Below are 16,491 nucleotides of genomic sequence, written 5' to 3' on the forward strand. Positions count from 1 at the left end.
GGTGCTTTGTCTCCTCCTCCTCCTCCTCTTCCTCCTCCTCCCTCAAGAACACCACAACCCCACACGAATACAGGATGAGTTAGATTTGTCGAGGAGGAGGAGGAGGAGGAGGAGGAGAATGGAGAATGAGAATGAGAATGAGAATGAGAATGAGAAGGAGGAGAAGGAGGAGGAGGAGGAGGTTGAAGTGTAACGAATGAGTAATTTAAAACAATTATGTAACCATTCCTAAGTGAGAGAGAGAGAGAGAGAGAGAGAGAGAGAGAGAGAGAGAGAGAGAGAGAGAGAGAGAGAGAGAGAGAGAGAGAGAGAGAGAGAGAACGTAACTCCCATAAGTCTGTGTTCCCTTATAGTCATCACACAAGTCTCTTCAGAAAAGCCTCTTACTCCTCTTCCTCTTTCTCTTCTCCTCTTCCCTTTACTTCTCTTGTTTCTTTTTCTCTCTGTTCTCCATATCTGTTCCCTTTCTATCAAATCCTCTTTTCTTCTGATTTGCATCATTTTCATCTTTCCGTTCTCTTTATTTTCATTCTCTTTCTTCTACCCTTCCTCTTCTCTTTTCTTCTTTTGTTTCTTCCTTTTTTTCTCCTTCCTGCTCTTATTCTTCTAACGTTTCATTTTTTTTCTTATCCATTCTCTCTCTACCTTTCTGCCTCTTTTCTGTTGTTCCTTCCCCATTTTCCTGCTTTATTCCTCTTAGTGTCTCTTCTTTTCTCTCTCCTTCACTTTATCTTTCTCCTTTCCTCTCTCTTTTTTTCTTCTATACTTATATGCACTTTTTATTATTTCTCTATCCTTCTTTCCCTTTCACGTTTCCTTCTCTTCCTTCCTCCCTCCACTTCCGTACCTCCTTTCTGCTTTATTTCCTCTTTCACAGGTCTTCCATCTTTTATTAACTCTTCCTTCTCTTTCCTTTCACATTTTGTTTTTCTTCTCCAAAAACTTTCCTCCTTCTAGCTCTTTCCTCTAAGTTTTCCTTTTCTTCTTTTCCTTTCCCTTCTCTTGCCTTTCCACTTTCGTCTCCATGCAAGGTAAGCAAACACACACAAACACACACACATACACACTTAGTAAAGATATTTCAGAAAACATATTAGAACTGTATCTTTTGTTTTCATAATAAAAACAAAAAAGGCAACTAATTCTTACAAAAAAAAAATTTATTCCTTCATCTTAACTTCTTTATTTCTTCATCCATCTTCTTTCACGTATTCTTTTCATGTTTTCCTACATTTTCATCATCTTTCATGTCACAAATATCAAAAGGTGTGTGTGTGTGTGTGTGTGTGTGTGTGTGTGTGTGTGTGTGTGTGTGTGTGTGTGTGTGTGTGTGTGTGTGTGTTTGGGTGGGTGCGTGTGTGGAGGCGAGGAAAGATGAGAAAAGCCAAAGATGGAACTGCTATTTAACTCTCTCTCTCTCTCTCTCTCTCTCTCTCTCTCTCTCTCTCTCTCTCTCTCTCTCTCTCTCTCTCTCTCTCGCTCCCTCCATTAATACAAAGATCAAATAGCATCTTCTTAACACCTGAGGTTTAATTACTTACTAAAAGACCACACCTGCATCCCGAGAGAGAGAGAGAGAGAGAGAGAGAGAGAGAGAGAGAGAGAGAGAGAGAGAGAGAGAGAGAGAGAGATTTAATATGTGTTCATTCTGCACCAGATCAAGATTTTCCCCGCCTCTCTCTCTCTCTCTCTCTCTCTCTCTCTCTCTCTCTCTCTCTCTCTCTCTCTCTCTCTCTCTCTCTCTCTCTCTCTGTATTTTATGATTCATTTAACCTTTACACTGTTCTTTTATAACTACGAGGTTAGGACGAGGAGGGGAGAAGGAGGAAGAGGAGGAGGAGAGGGAGGAGGAATGGGAAGGGGAGGAATTGGAGAAGAGCAAGTACGACAATGGGAAGGAAAAAAGGAAAATGGAGTAGGAGGCAGATAAGGAGAACATTATATTATTCCCTTCTAACAAATAAATTTCGCGTGACAGTAAGAGAAATGAAACAGAGTGAAATGAAATAAAGAAATGCTGCCTCCTCAGACTCGTTAGTGCCGCAGAACATGACACGGAGAGAATGGAAACAAAAAAGAAAGTTGAGAAAGATGAATCGAAATGATGAAAAGACTCATTTATCACGACGAGAGAGAGAGAGAGAGAGAGAGAGAGAGAGAGAGAGAGAGAGAGAGAGAGAGAGAGAGAGAGAGAGAGAGAGAGAGAGAGTTTGTCAGAGGTGAAAGGACAACTTCTTTGAAAACTGATTGGTAATTAAAGAGGAAGATGTGAAGAAAGACGAGGAGGGCAAGGAGGACAAATAGGAGGAGGAGGAGTAGGAGGAGGAGGAAGAGGAGGAGGAGGAGGAGGAGACGCTGATATTTACTGAAAAAATCTAATAATTACCAGCGTTTCATTAATGTGTAATATGCGAAGGTAGTTGTAGCGAGAGAGAGAGAGAGAGAGAGAGAGAGAGAGAGAGAGAGAGAGAGAGAGAGAGAGAGAGAGAGAGAGAGAGAGAGAGAGAGAGAGAGAGAGAGAGTGTGTGGTGGGAGACAGAGAAAGAAAGGAGAAAGAGAAAAAGAAAGATAAAGCACAAAAAAAAAAAATAAAGCGTGAGAGAAAAAGGAAAAAGTGAAACAGAAGAAGAGAATGAAAAAGAGAAAGAAAGAGAAAAGAAAGAGAAAGAATGAAGAAGAGAGAAAGAGATAGAAAGAAGGAAAGGAAAGGAAGGAGAAAAGAGAAGGAAGGAGAGGGATGGAGAGAATAAAAAGAAAAAGAAAAGCGTAACAACAACAACAACAACAACAACAACAACAAAAGAATGAGAGGAAAAAAATGACTTGATAACATTGCGAAACCTCATAAAAATAAATCCGAGAAAAAGAAGAGAAAGATAAAAACAAGACACAATATACTGCATCGGGTATCTGACTTCTATATTTGTAGCTTTTTCCTGCTTTTTTTTTTTACCTCCACACTTTTCACGTACAGCTGACGGGAACAAAGGGCGAGGCTGCCGGATGTGTACAGTGTGTGTGTGTGTGTTTGTGACAGCTCAGTAGAAGTACCTGGTTATCATCGCAGATTCGACGCTTCCACTGAGAGTGTTCGAAACAAATGAACGAAACAAGTGAAGCAAGAGAAGGAAGTTAAGTACACACCACGAAGTCGGACATTAAAGGTAAGATAAAACCCCAAAACAGGACAAGTCGATAAAATAATAATAATAAAAATAAAAAAATACTTACCACCAGCTTCGTCTGAGTCTTCCGTGCACCTCCGCCATTCACAAGACAGGGCGTCACTACATCAGCATGTTCTATTTGGCAGTGTGTGGCAATACGTCTGGACTCCCATTCATATTATCTTTCCTATTTTCTGGTATTTTCATGTTCTTTGATAATAGCTTCTGTAGGGAGTTCTTCAGTCTATTCTTTGCAGGCTAAGAGAGTCACGTACAGTTACATAACAAGGTAGTAATGGTGATTAACTTTCGTGGAATATTTATCAGCTACTTTATCTTTCTGAAAACTATCGTGCGGTTCTAGATGTCTCATACTTCTTCCCTCGTCCTCTTCTATTCCTGGAGGCTTAGACAGTCGACCCTTCCCAGTGGTGTGTGTGCCAGAAGTGCTGATCACACCCACAAACCCAGGTAAGTCTAAGAGAAATCCCAGACAAACCACTCCCACTCGATCAACGCTTCATCTTGCTTTCCTTTCCTCGTCCCTCTGTCTGTAATCTTAGGATGATTTCAGATTCTTTATTATGAGTTCTAAAAACGTCCCTCATGGGTACACACAAGCCAAGGACAAGCCACAGATAACTCACAAATCACCCGCCCATATCAACACCAACACCATCTTCTTTATCTTGTTTTCGTGTCTAAAATCCTTCCTTTTAGCCAAGATTCCATGTCATGAATCTTTAAAGTGTTCCTCTCAGCCAGACTAGCATAAACAAGCCCCCCACCAAAAAAAAAAAAAAAGAAGGCACACACAACAAACAAGACACCTCTTTCCCTTCTTTTAGTGGTCTCTTTCTACCCATCACTGCCACTCGCTTCAGTCCCTCACCAACCCTTCCTCTTTCCCTCCTCCTTACAGTCACTATATCTTCCAAACACTTCAGACGCCTCACACTTGCCTGTCTGCAGTGAAAAAAATGTTAAGAATCACTGTGTTATCACGAAGAACTAACCACCTTGAATCACGGTCACCAAAGCACTGCTTACTGAGGTCTGGCAACATTCAACACCTCCTAGCGGGCAACTCATGAACCGCGCGTAAAAGAAAATCTCATCTTCTATTTGGGATACTCTTCTAATTTAATGTTCATTCAAAAAATTTCCTCTTTATAACTCGCTACCACTTTCAAGCAATATATATATATATATATATATATATATATATATATATATATATATATATATATATATATATATATATATATATATATATATATATATATATATATATATATACTCGTATATATATATAGAAATACTGTATATCAATTAAATGAAATTACTGTCTTGTATGAAAGGGTTACCTCTTGTAGTTGACAGGAAGGTGTGGTTTATTTTAATGAATGTGTGAGGGGATGCATCTACCAAAATTAAAGTGAGTGTGTGTGTGTGTGTGTGTGTGTGTGTGTGTGTGTGTGTATGTTTCATGAATTCACATTATTCAAAGTTATTTTTCCTCCTAACATAACACAGAAAAATAATTAGGTTAGAAAAAGTTAAATATATTACGATGTTTAATACTTTATTCACTCTTTGATCTGATAAATAGCTACACTGTTGATTCCTTTTATTGATTCTCCCTTTATTTTATTCCACACAAAATATATACCTATTTATATAATTACTGACCAAATCTTCAGTGCCTTTTTACTTTTGCTATTATTCTTTTCTCCAACAAACACACTAGCATGTTGAATGTATGAAGGGGACACACACACACACACACACACACACACACACACACACACACACACACACACACACACACACACACACACACACACATCAATGGTCTTAAAATTATGGAATGCTGTAAACGAAATTTTTAACATAACCACATTAGAGGAGAGAGAGAGAGAGAGAGAGAGAGAGAGAGAGAGAGAGAGACTAAGAAACACCAAGAAAAATAATTAGTTTCTGTAATAGTGTTTCGTAAAGAAGAAAACGAGAACAAAAGAGAAGTACAAATGTGATATGATAATTCTAACATTTTTATTCATTAAGACGCTACTGTACAATCTTCTTCTTCTTCTTCTTCTTTTCCTTCTTCTTCTTAATACGTATATAAAAAGAATAGGAGAGGAATCTGACGACAAACAGTTTAAAAGAAGAGGGTTAGATAGCAAGATACGAGTTCAGTAAAGATTGAGTAGAACAGCAAGGAAACAGTAATTAGTGGAGAAGGTGAATCAGACAGTAAGGAGATAATTGGTTAGTGGATTGAGGTAAGTGTGGCGATAGATCTCGTTAGGATGGATTCATTAATTACAGGTAAATGCCTATGCACAGGTGACACGCTGCCTGGCCAGGTGTGCGTGAGGGAGGGCAGGTGTGACGCGGCTACGTTCGCTACACTAACAGTAAAGTACGTACACTATTGCATACATACATACATACATACATACATGCATACATACAAATATACGTACATATATATTACGTAGATATAATATACAGTGGCGAATGACCGACTCACCCACACATAAACGCACGCACACACACACACACACACACACACACACACAGACACACGCAGGCTTATATATACATGAGAATACATCTAATAATTTTACTGTTATACATTTCATATTATTATTCCAACACGTAACACATATGACATCTTCCCTTTACCCCCTCCCCCCTCTCCCTCCCGTCCCTTCCCTTCCCTTCCCCTCTCCCTTTACTAACCCTCTTCGTCTTCCCTTTCCTTCTTTCTCTCTTCTTTATCTCCCTTTCCCTCCCATCTCCTCCAAGCAAGTACGTAGTTCTTAAGACTCAACATTTAATCATCTTATTACTGACTCCATCCTCTTTCGTTATTATTTTATTCCGTTTTCTCCTTCCTGCTCTTTCGTATATTTGTCTCTTTGTATCGCTTTGTTCTGTTATTGGCCTATTTTCTCTCCTTCCTTCTATATTCCTCTTCCTCCCTTTCCCCTCGTCCTTCTTTCAATCCCTTCGCTCTCCCTCGCTAGTCCTTTCTTTTTTTCCTAATCTCCCTTCCTCTCTCTTCTCTCTTCCTATACTTCCTCTTTCTTTCACCTTTTCCTATCCTCCTCTCATCTCTCTTTCCATCTCCCTTCCTTTCCTCCTCTCTCTCCCCTCTTTCTCTCCCCTCTCACACCCTCGCGTCGGGAGTGCAGTCGTAACACCCCCGTATCAGACGACACTCCCGACACCTCCACACTCACCTCTCCCTCCTCTCCCACGTCATGTTTTTTTTTTCTTCCCTCCCTCCATTCATTCCTCAGCCAAAAACATTTCACTCCATCTATTTTTCCTCGTTTTTCTTCCTTCGTTCTAAAACTTCTTACATGTTTCTCCTTTATTTTCCCTCTTGCGTGTCTTTCTTCCCCTCCTCCTCTTTCTCCTCCTCTTCCTTCTCCCTCTCCTTCTTCTTCTCAACTTATCATCTACATCTTCCTTTCTTACGTTCCTTCCCCCTCTGTTTCGCTCTCTTCATTCTCGCGTCTTTCCGTTCCATCCCCTCCCCACCCTCCCTCCATCCCCTCCCTTCCCCTCCCCTCCCTCCCTTCCCCTCCCCTCCCCTCCCCTCCCTCCCTTCCCTCCTCTCCCCTATTCTAATCGTCTCCTTTGATTCTAAAACTACGTCAAATAAGAAAATATAAATATGAGTTTGAGGTTTGGCATAAAAATAAATGCGTTATCTTACAAGTTATTCTTAATGATTGTACATAGATTATTTTTTTCTGCAGCGTATTATGTACAGAATATTTATGTATACCGACACACACACACACATACATACATACATACAGACAGACATGCACATACATACACACGTATACTTACACTAATATTAATTACGTACACGTTTCAATTTGCGATATATTACACGTATGTACAAGAAATTACCGTGAGCGAAGAGTCATTACACCTTTGCTTCATTAAGTATTAGTTTCTCAGGTGTAACAAGGTGTGTGTTCATCAAAGGGTTATAAGTACCTGTCTGCAGCTGTAATAACTCAAGCCAGGTAGTCAGGTAGTCACTATTACTTGTATTTAATTAGCGTGCGATGTAATTAGGTGTTCTCATTACCTTTCACGTCTCGCGTCAAAAAGTTGATTGTCACCTGTTCACTGCATGTTGTGGTAATTAATAATAAGATGCTGGAGTGTTTCTGCTTACTATTTTCATTCACTTGTGTTTTGGTGTTGTAATGGAGACGTTTTATCAATTATCTTTTCTACCTGTGTGTGTGTGTGTGTGTGTGTGTGTGTGTGTGTGGTGGTAGTAGTAGTAGTAGTAGTTATTGTTTCATGTCCTAACAGTCACACACACACACACACACACACGTATCGGAAGACACATGAAACTAAAAAAAAAAAAATGGGGAAAAGAAGAGGGAAAAACATCGCCCCTCTACCTTTTTTCTCCTCCTCCCGTTGTTTCCCGTGCGAGACATTGGCCTGCCTTAGTATACGTACATATGTAAGTATTTGTATGTACAAGAGTATACATTGGAGTCTCCTATATGTAGGTGTGTATGTACGTACGTATATGTGTGTGTATAGTCAATTTAATGTTTTATGTATGTATATCATTGTATGTACGTATATTAAGTTTACAGTGCGCTATTATGTTAGTATGTTATATATACAAGTATAATACAAAGATGCAATAATACGACATATTTAATCTTTCTTTTTTTTCAATTGTTTTTTTTTCATTACCCGTGTAAGTTTATCTATTGTCCTTTCTTTCTAACTTTTCTTCTATTCCTTGTTATCGATCGTTCATCAGCTTCACTACATGTATACACCATTGCAAGGTTCACCACTTCCACCACTGAACGAATCACGAAGCACCGAGCGACTGAAGCACTGAACCACCGAGTCTCTGAAACCACCGAAGCAATTACTGAACACTGAACCTCGAGGCATCAGTCTGTGTCTCGCGAAGCACAAACATAATCAGCTTCGAAGCATCATTTGTCATTACACTGTCTCATTAACACCAGGATAAGAGAGAGAAAGAGAGAGAAACAGAGAGAGAGAGAGAGAGAGAGAGAGAGAGAATTACTTTACCCTCCCAATGTCTTAGAGATCAATGAAAACAGTTAAACATAAATCATTACATTTCATCTTCCATCTCTTCCACCACCACCTCCTCCTCCTCCTCCTCCTCCTCCTCCTCCTGTACCTCCTCTTTCTCGTCCTCCTTCTCTTCATTATCCTCATTAATATCACAATCCTTCACATCCCCATTACTATCACCCTCCTCTCCCTCATTACCCTTATCAACTCCCCCCTCCTCCTCTTCCTCCTCCTCCTTCGTTTCAATGACTTTAATCACACATCTTAACTTTCATCTAGATCTCACAGCCTCGTTTCCACCTTCACCACCTCGTCCTTGCCCAGAGAAGACCTCGACACCTCGGCCACGGTGGTATCGTCGACGGTGTGGATGGGCGCTGTGCCGTTGAGGGCTGGCAAGAGGTCCCTTCCATTGGTGAGCTTGAGGGTGGCGCTCCTGAAGAAGGAAGTCCTCGTGGTCTCCGAATCTGTAAGGGTGAGAGGAGCAGAGGGAGGCTGGTGAAGAGGAGGGATAGGGAGAGAGGGAAAGGGACAGGGAGAGAGGGAAAGGGATAGGGAGAGAGGGAAAGGGACAGGGAGAGAGGGAAAGGGACAGGGAGAGAGGGAAAGGGACAGGGAGAGAGGGAAAGGGACAGGGAGAGAGGGAGAGAGAGGGAGAGGGACAAGGAAAGAGGAAGAGAGGAAGGAGAGAGGGGGAGGGGGAAAAAGGGGGAATTTGAGAAAGGGGTGAGTTTGAGAGAGAGAGAGAGAGAGAGAGAGAGAGAGAGAGAGAGAGAGAGAGAGAGAGAGAGAGAGAGAGAGAGAGAGAGAGAGAGAGAGGTCAAACAACAAAAAAACACAAAATAAAAAATAGCTATGAATATAACAAACAAACAAACAAACAAGCAAACAAACAAACGAGAGAAAGCAGCAGATTCTCAGAGCAAAGAAAAATGAAATCAGAAATAAAACCTGGAAAATGTGAAATGTCAAAACATAAGCAAATAAATGAACGAACAAACAAAATATAAAATCCTTCCCATTTAAGAGAAAGTCATTTGATTATTTGTGTTATTTTCGTTGTATTTATAGTATTTGCACTGCGAGGGAAGAGGAGGAGGAGGAGGAGGAGGAGGAGGAGGAGGAGGAGGAGGAACACAAACAGAAGAGATTGGGAAGAGGTGGAGGAATAAAAATAAAATAGAAAGAACAAAAATAAACTTAAAGGAAGAACGAACAGGACAAGAACAATAAGAGGAAGAGGACGAATACAAATAAAACAGGTAAAAAAAAAAAAACACAAAGGAACTCAAAAGAACAACAAACAAGAGAAACCGAGAACGAAGAAACGCAAAAAAAAAAAAAAACACAAACGAACACAAAGAAAGAAAAACACACACAAAGAAACCAAAACAAGGAATAAACACAGCAGAACAAGGACGATGAATGAACATGTCTGTTTATCTGTGTATACTCAATCACCACGTGTAGATTAACCCGCCATTGTACCACAGAGAGGAGGCTCAGGGGGCAGCGGGCTGAAGATGAGCGGGGAGGCGTGGGTGGCGTGAGAGAGCGTGGGTGTGGCGGGAGTGGAGGTGGAGGTGGAGGTAGCAGTGTGGATGGATCTGTGGCAACCTTCCGTACTTCCTGGAGTGTAGGTGAAGCAGGTGGAGTAAGTTTAAAGACCGTATTCTGAAACACTTTCGGCCGCACCTCCACTGGTTTAGAAAAGCTCTAGTTGAAGCTACACTGGTTTTTAAGGGTGTTTTTACGTTTATAGTGACAGATCAACAAGATTTTTACATTATTAACAGGAAAAACAGTCTTGAGAAGCCGGCGTAGCATCTCTTCGGCCTTGGACAACAGTCGTGGTGAGAGAGAAGTGGGTAGTCTGTGTGTGTATGTGTGTGTGTGTGTGTGTGTGTGTGTGTGTGTACAAGAGCCACCCACCTGTGTCCTGGCGAGGCACCCACACGCATAGACACACGCCGCGCCCTGAGAGAAAGCGTCGTATCTGCGCTCTGAATTTAGTGGTGGTGAAGGTGTACAGGAAGGGGTTGAGTGCTGAATTGATGGGCAGCAGCACCACCACCACGTAGGCGTAGAACTCAGCTGTGATGGTGAGAGTGAGAGTGAGAGTGAGTGTAGTGGTGGTAGTGGTAATGATGGTGTTGTGGTTTTCATTGTAGTATGTGAGATGGTTCTTTGTTAGTGATAGTGGTTGTTGCTCTTGATGGTGATGTTAGAGGCGGTTAGTAATGGTGCTGTGGTTTCAGTGGTAGCAGTATCAATGTTGGTTAAGTGATAGTGACAGTGATGGTTGCTAGTGATGGTTGTACTTACTCGTGGTTGTTAGTGATGGTGAAATATTGGTGGTTTTAATAGTAGTACTTGTGATGGTGATGGGTGAGGTTACTTGTGGTGGTCAGCAATGGTGGAGTGATGGTGGTTTAAATGATACTAGTGATGGTGTTCCTCTGGGTAGTGCCTATCGTGGTGTTATGTATAATGGTATAGGTGATAATGGTGATGAGGGTGGTGAAGGTGTGGATGAAGTAATAATGGTGATGGTGGTAGCAGTACTGATAATATTAAGAGTGGTAATGGTGGTGATGGTAGTGCTGATAGCTTAAAAGAATGATTAGTGATAGAGATGGCGAGCAAACAGCAGTACTGCCAAGAGTGACAGTAGTATTAGTTGTATTAGTGGTAGTTGACTGTAGTAAAAGAGAAGAGAAATGAAGAGAAATGAAGATAAATGAAGAGAAATTATGGCGGAAGTTTACAGAGAATCATGATTTTGGTCAATGGGTGGGAGTTGAACAGGAAGAGTTTGTGAGTGAGTGTAGACATGGGGAGGGGGGGAGAGTGAGTGTTTGCGCAGAGAGAGAGAGGGAGAGAGATAATGGCATGGGAGTGGGAGGAGGAATGACCGTGTGGGTGGAAAGAAGAGAGGGAGAGATGAAACGGAAAGGGAGGGAGGAGGTAAAAGGCAGTAAGAGGCATTGGTGAGTGTTGATGAGTGAGAGTGGATGAAAGGAGAGGTGTGAAAAGAAGTAGAGAGAGAGAGAGAGAGAGAGAGAGAGAGAGAGAGAGAGAGAGAGAGAGAGAGAGAGAGAGAGAGAGAGAGAGAGAGAGAGAGAGAGAGAGGAAGGAGGGCAATATATGGTGATGTAAGGTGATAGTGTTGCTGCTGTTGTTGTTGTTGTTGTTGGTGGTGGTGGTGGTGGTGGTGGTGGTGGTGGTGAGAGGGTTAGAGGCATAACTATCCATAAAAAATAAGACCAAATACCCTTCTTGTCATACAACACCATTTAAAAAAAAACACAAAACACTTAAAAAACACACACACAAAAAAAAAAATCACTTTCGATTCAACACACGCACACACACACACACACACACACACTCACAGACACAAACATAAAAAGTGAAAACTCATTAACAGTAGAAAAATGCTGAAATATTTAGCCCGTATCTCTCTTTCACACCTGTAGCAAAGAAATTAAAGTAGCCAGACTATCACACACACACACACACACACACACACACACACACACACACACACACACACACACACACACACACACACACACACACACATACACATACACACACACACAATAGCAGTAGTAGTAGTAGCAGTAGTAATAGTAGTGGCAGTAGTAGTAGTAGTAGTAGTAGTAGTAGTAGTAGTAGTAGTAGTAGTAGTAGCAACAGCAGCAATAGCACCAACATTAGTTTACACAAAATTATATAACAAAAAAAACCCATGCAAACAAACAAACAAACAAAAAAATACATAGGTTTGTCTAAATATCTATCAGTATCCTTCAAAAACATAAAAAAAAAAAAAACAGAAGAAAACCATACACACTTCCAACTACCACCCCCACACACCCCTCCCACACACCCACACACACACACACACACACACACACACACACACACACACACACACATCAAAACCCATCCCAAAGACAACATACCCCCACCCAGCCCCACAAACTCCACCCCCCCCCCACACACATCAAAAACCCACGTCTCAGATCCACTTCAGCCAGCGCCATGATGCGGAGTACAATGATGGGAGTCCAGCAGAGACAGTCAGTGAAGACGATGAAGAAGAAGCGCATAGCGAACTCCCGATCCCCGAGTGACAGGGGCGTGTTGGCGCGGGTCCTCCTGATGCTGTAGAACATTCCCGTGTAGGAGACCAGTATGAGGATGACGCTGCGGGGGAGAGAGGGAGAGGTGTGAGGGGGAGAGAGGGAGGAAGAGGTGGTGGTGGTGATGATGTTAATGGAGGTGGAGGGCAATGTTGTAGTATTAGAAGTTGTTCTGAGGAGTTTGTGAAGCGGAGGAGGAGGAGGAGGAGAAGGTAGAATAGGAGAAGGAACATGAATAGAATAAAATCATGCAACAGGAGGAGAAGGACAAGGAGGAGGAGGGAGAGGAGAAAAAAATGAGGATTAAAAAGTAGGAGACGAAAAAGGAGAAGGGAAATAGGATCACGCTGCAAGAGGAGAAGGAGGAGAAGGAAGAGAAGAAGGAAGAACATATAACAGTATAGAACGAAGAAGACAAGAAGAGGAGGAAGAGAAGGAGGAGAAAAGGAAAGAATAAACAGAAACGGAGGAAAGCGAGAGAGGATGAGGGAAACGTGTGTGTGTGTGTGTGTGTGTGTGTGTGTGTGTGTGTGTGTGTGTGTGTGTGTGTGTGTGTGTGTGTGAAGAGCAGGACACAGGAGGGTAAGGAGCAAAGTCACTGCAATAAATAAGAGAGGGAGAGTTGGTTTACGATGAGGTTGCCAGCTGTACTGACACTGGAACTCATAAATTTCCTATATGCATTGCTGTAAAGGAAGGGACGGTGTACACATAGGAAGAGGATGAAGGAGAAGAAGAAGAAGAAGCAGAAGAAGAAGAAGAAGTGGACAAGAAACAGAAAGACTACATAAAATTAACAAGATAAGCAAACGTATTCCTTAAATCTTTGCATGGCTGCTTGGAAACTAATTCTATCTCTCATGTAAAGAGATAGGACAATATAGCAGAAGGCTCCTCCCCACCCACCATCCCTCTCAGCTTGCGTTGGCTTGGAAACAGTCGAAAAATAAATATCGTGCATTATGAAGAAAAAAAAAAACTTGCAGGAAATTTTCATAAGAAATAATGAAAGAAGACTTAAATCAATCGGCGGTGAAGTTAGAATTAAGGAGGAGGAGGAGGAGGAGGAGAAGGAGGAGGAGGAGGAGGAGGGGAGGGGGAGAAGGAGGGAGAGGAGGGGAACGGGGAAGTTAGCAGTAATGAAATTCTGCGAAAGATGAAAGAGACAAAGTGAATCAATGAGGGAAAAAACAAAAGCGAGCGAGCAAGCGAGCAAGAGAGAGAGAGAGAGAGAGAGAGAGAGAGAGAGAGAGAGAGAGAGAGAGAGAGAGAGAGAGAGAGAGAGAGAGAGAGAGATTCAAAAGTATAACAGCAAACAACTAAACAAACAGGGCAAGCTCATGAATACAAGGATACAAACACATCAGAGAGAGAGAGAGAGAGAGAGAGAGAGAGAGAGAGAGAGAGAGAGAGAGAGAGAGAGAGAGAGAGAGAGAGAGAGAGAGACAAACAAAAGAGGAAGATAATACCTTTCCCCTCTCTTTTCCCCTCCCCCAATCCAGTACGAGCGAGGAGGGGAGGAAGGGGAGGTTGGAGAGAAGGGGGAGGAAAGCGAAGATAGAAAGAGACAGGGAAGATACAGGGAACAAACGAGGAAAGAGGAGTGGGAGGAGAGGGAGAGGAGGGGAAACAGGAACAGGGAATACAAAACATTGCAAAGGAGGAGGAGGAGGAGGAGGGGGAAGAGGGGGAAGAGGAGATACCAGATGAAAAACAAGAGAAAAACAGGAAAGAAAGAGGGAGGAAAGGAAGAGAGAGAGAAAAAAAGAAAAGGAGCAATAAGGAGACCATACCTGTGGAAAATATGAAAGAGAGAGAGAGAGAGAGAGAGAGAGAGAGAGAGAGAGAGAGAGAGAGAGAGAGAGAGAGAGAGAGAGAGAGAGAGAGAGAATATTGCGACACAGCGCCACGGGGACTTAGCATCTCACGGCAGGACTTACCCGAGCTGATTCAGGCCGACGAAGAGCAGGCCGGAGTAGAGCCAGCCGGGAACCCAGGGATCGTCGAGATGCAGGGGGAAACACAGCCCATTTGTCCCGTAGAACCGCTGCTGCTGGCCCCGGTAGTAAAGCACTGGGGGGAGACACAAACACACATACACACAAACATACAGATAAATAGACAGATAGATACATACAGACATACATAGACGTATACTTAGACATTTTATTGACACATATACACACACAATAAAAAAAAGAGATAGACAGATACATACATACCTACATACATACATACATACACATATAGACTGACAGTTCATTGACAGACACACAGACACGCATACAGTACATAAGGAGAGATACACAGATCTTCCACTTCTTATGTAAAAAAAAAGTCGGGGAAGAAAGACAGGAAATATTTATCGCAAAATTGTTCCAATATTCCAATATATAGGGTTCGGTGCATTGATTTCTCTCTCTCTCTCTCTCTCTCTCTCTCTCTCTCTCTCTCTCTCTCTCTCTCTCTCTCTCTCTCTCTCTGAAGAAATATCTGAGGAAGAGAAGAGGAATATAAGAAGAAGCGACATAATGAGGAAGAATCTGAATAAAAGCAAGAGAAGGAAAAGAAATAAAAGAAAATAAAGATGAAGACAAAAAATAACAAAACTGCATCAAATTATATGAAGGGAAAAAGTAAGAGGAACAAGAGCAAGAGTAAGAAGAACAAGAGAAGGAAGAAAATATAAGAAGCGACATAACTAGAGGAAAAACTAGAGGGAGAGGAAGAGGAGCAAGATAAAAAAGATAAGGAGGAATAACAAAACTGGATGAAATTATAAGAAGAGGAAGGATAAGAGGAGCAGGAGGAAGGCAACTACCAGATTTTAAAACACCTGCGCCGCACCTTCACTACATTCAAAAGGCTCTACACAGTTGAAACGACGCGGTTTTTTTTTAAGAGAATTTTCATCGCTTTAGTGACAAATTAACAAGATTCCTACATTATTAACAGGAAAAAACACCCTTGAGAACGCGGCTAGTTATCTCTGTGCCCTTTAGAAGAAGTCGTGGCAAGAGAGAGAGAGAGCAAAGCGCTTGTGAATACGGGCGTAAGACTCACCAGGTGCCAGTGCCAGTGAGATCCCGGTGAACCATATGAAGGTGAGTGCCATTTTAGCGCCGCCCAGGGACAGCTTGGGGGCAGCAAGGGGCCACGTGATGCACAGCCAACGCTCCACAGACATGAAGGACAGGATCAGCACGGACACCTGTACATGCAGACGCTCCTTCACTACCTTCATCACTAGCGCCATTTATATCATTAGCAACACCACCAGGGTTATCACTAGTACTACCACCATATACATAAACTCTTGACTAACAGCATCACTATTGCCACCGGTACTAGCACCATCAATACCATTAGTGCCACTTATAGTTCTAGCACCAACAACATCACTAGTTCCACCATTAGTATCAACACCATACCTATAACACTTCTTAGCTACTCACATCACCAGTGCCACCATTAGCATCACCACCATACCCACTAACACGCACGACGACTCATCAATAGCAGTTACACCCACAATACTTGCATCATGTCCACCAACACAAACCTTGACACCGCCAACTAATTATTTTGCAAGCATTACTTACATTTTCACTCTTCACCAAACAAGTCATAATCATAACACTTTGTACAACCCACTATTAATTAACTCTTTCATTGCCATATGGAACAACTCACAATACTAAAGGCAATGTGTAGAATCTTTTAGAACATCAATAAGGAAGAAAAGGGGATGAAAAGAGTATATTATTCAATGTTTATCTAATATTATGCTCAGAGATAGCTGTGGAAAAAGTAATAAATGCTTTAGAGTAGTTTGTGATTAGGGAAACATGTCAAATAGCAGTGAAAGGGTTAACACCTGCTTTCCTTTCCCTCCTTCTAATGACATACTGTAAAGAAATAACCACTCGTTTCTACCATTACAAATATGAAATATGAATGATCTCATTACTAATTATGTTTTTTTTTTTCGTAAGACACTAAAGATCTTCAGCAGAATTCAATTTATCATCACTATCATCATTATCATCTAT

At 41.8% G+C, this 16,491-nt stretch overlaps 1 protein-coding gene across 8 annotated transcripts in view; it reads right to left on the reverse strand.

Annotated features, from left to right (window-relative positions):
• Positions 1–4,735: 4,735 nt before the first annotated feature.
• LOC135111693 (relaxin receptor 2-like) overlaps positions 4,736–16,491 on the reverse strand; it is a 194,912-nt gene continuing 183,156 nt past the window's right edge. For 4 of the 8 annotated variants that reach the window (XM_064025287.1, XM_064025289.1, XM_064025286.1 and 1 more), the window contains 6 exons: positions 15,503–15,650; positions 14,380–14,512; positions 12,313–12,503; positions 10,221–10,382; positions 9,777–9,917; positions 4,736–8,783 (listed from right to left, as the gene is read on the reverse strand). In XM_064025287.1, coding sequence (XP_063881357.1) covers positions 8,560–8,783; positions 9,777–9,917; positions 10,221–10,382; positions 12,313–12,503; positions 14,380–14,512; positions 15,503–15,650 — 999 coding nt within the window. In that variant the 3' untranslated portion in view covers positions 4,736–8,559. Of the gene's footprint in view, positions 8,784–9,749; positions 9,918–10,220; positions 10,383–12,312; positions 12,504–14,379; positions 14,513–15,502; positions 15,651–16,491 lie in introns of all 8 variants that reach the window. The other 4 variants (XM_064025290.1, XM_064025293.1, XM_064025291.1 and 1 more) reach the window with 4 other exon arrangements.

This window comes from Scylla paramamosain, chromosome 22, assembly GCF_035594125.1.
Source record: "Scylla paramamosain isolate STU-SP2022 chromosome 22, ASM3559412v1, whole genome shotgun sequence".
NCBI classification, from domain to species: Eukaryota; Metazoa; Arthropoda; class Malacostraca; order Decapoda; family Portunidae; genus Scylla; species Scylla paramamosain.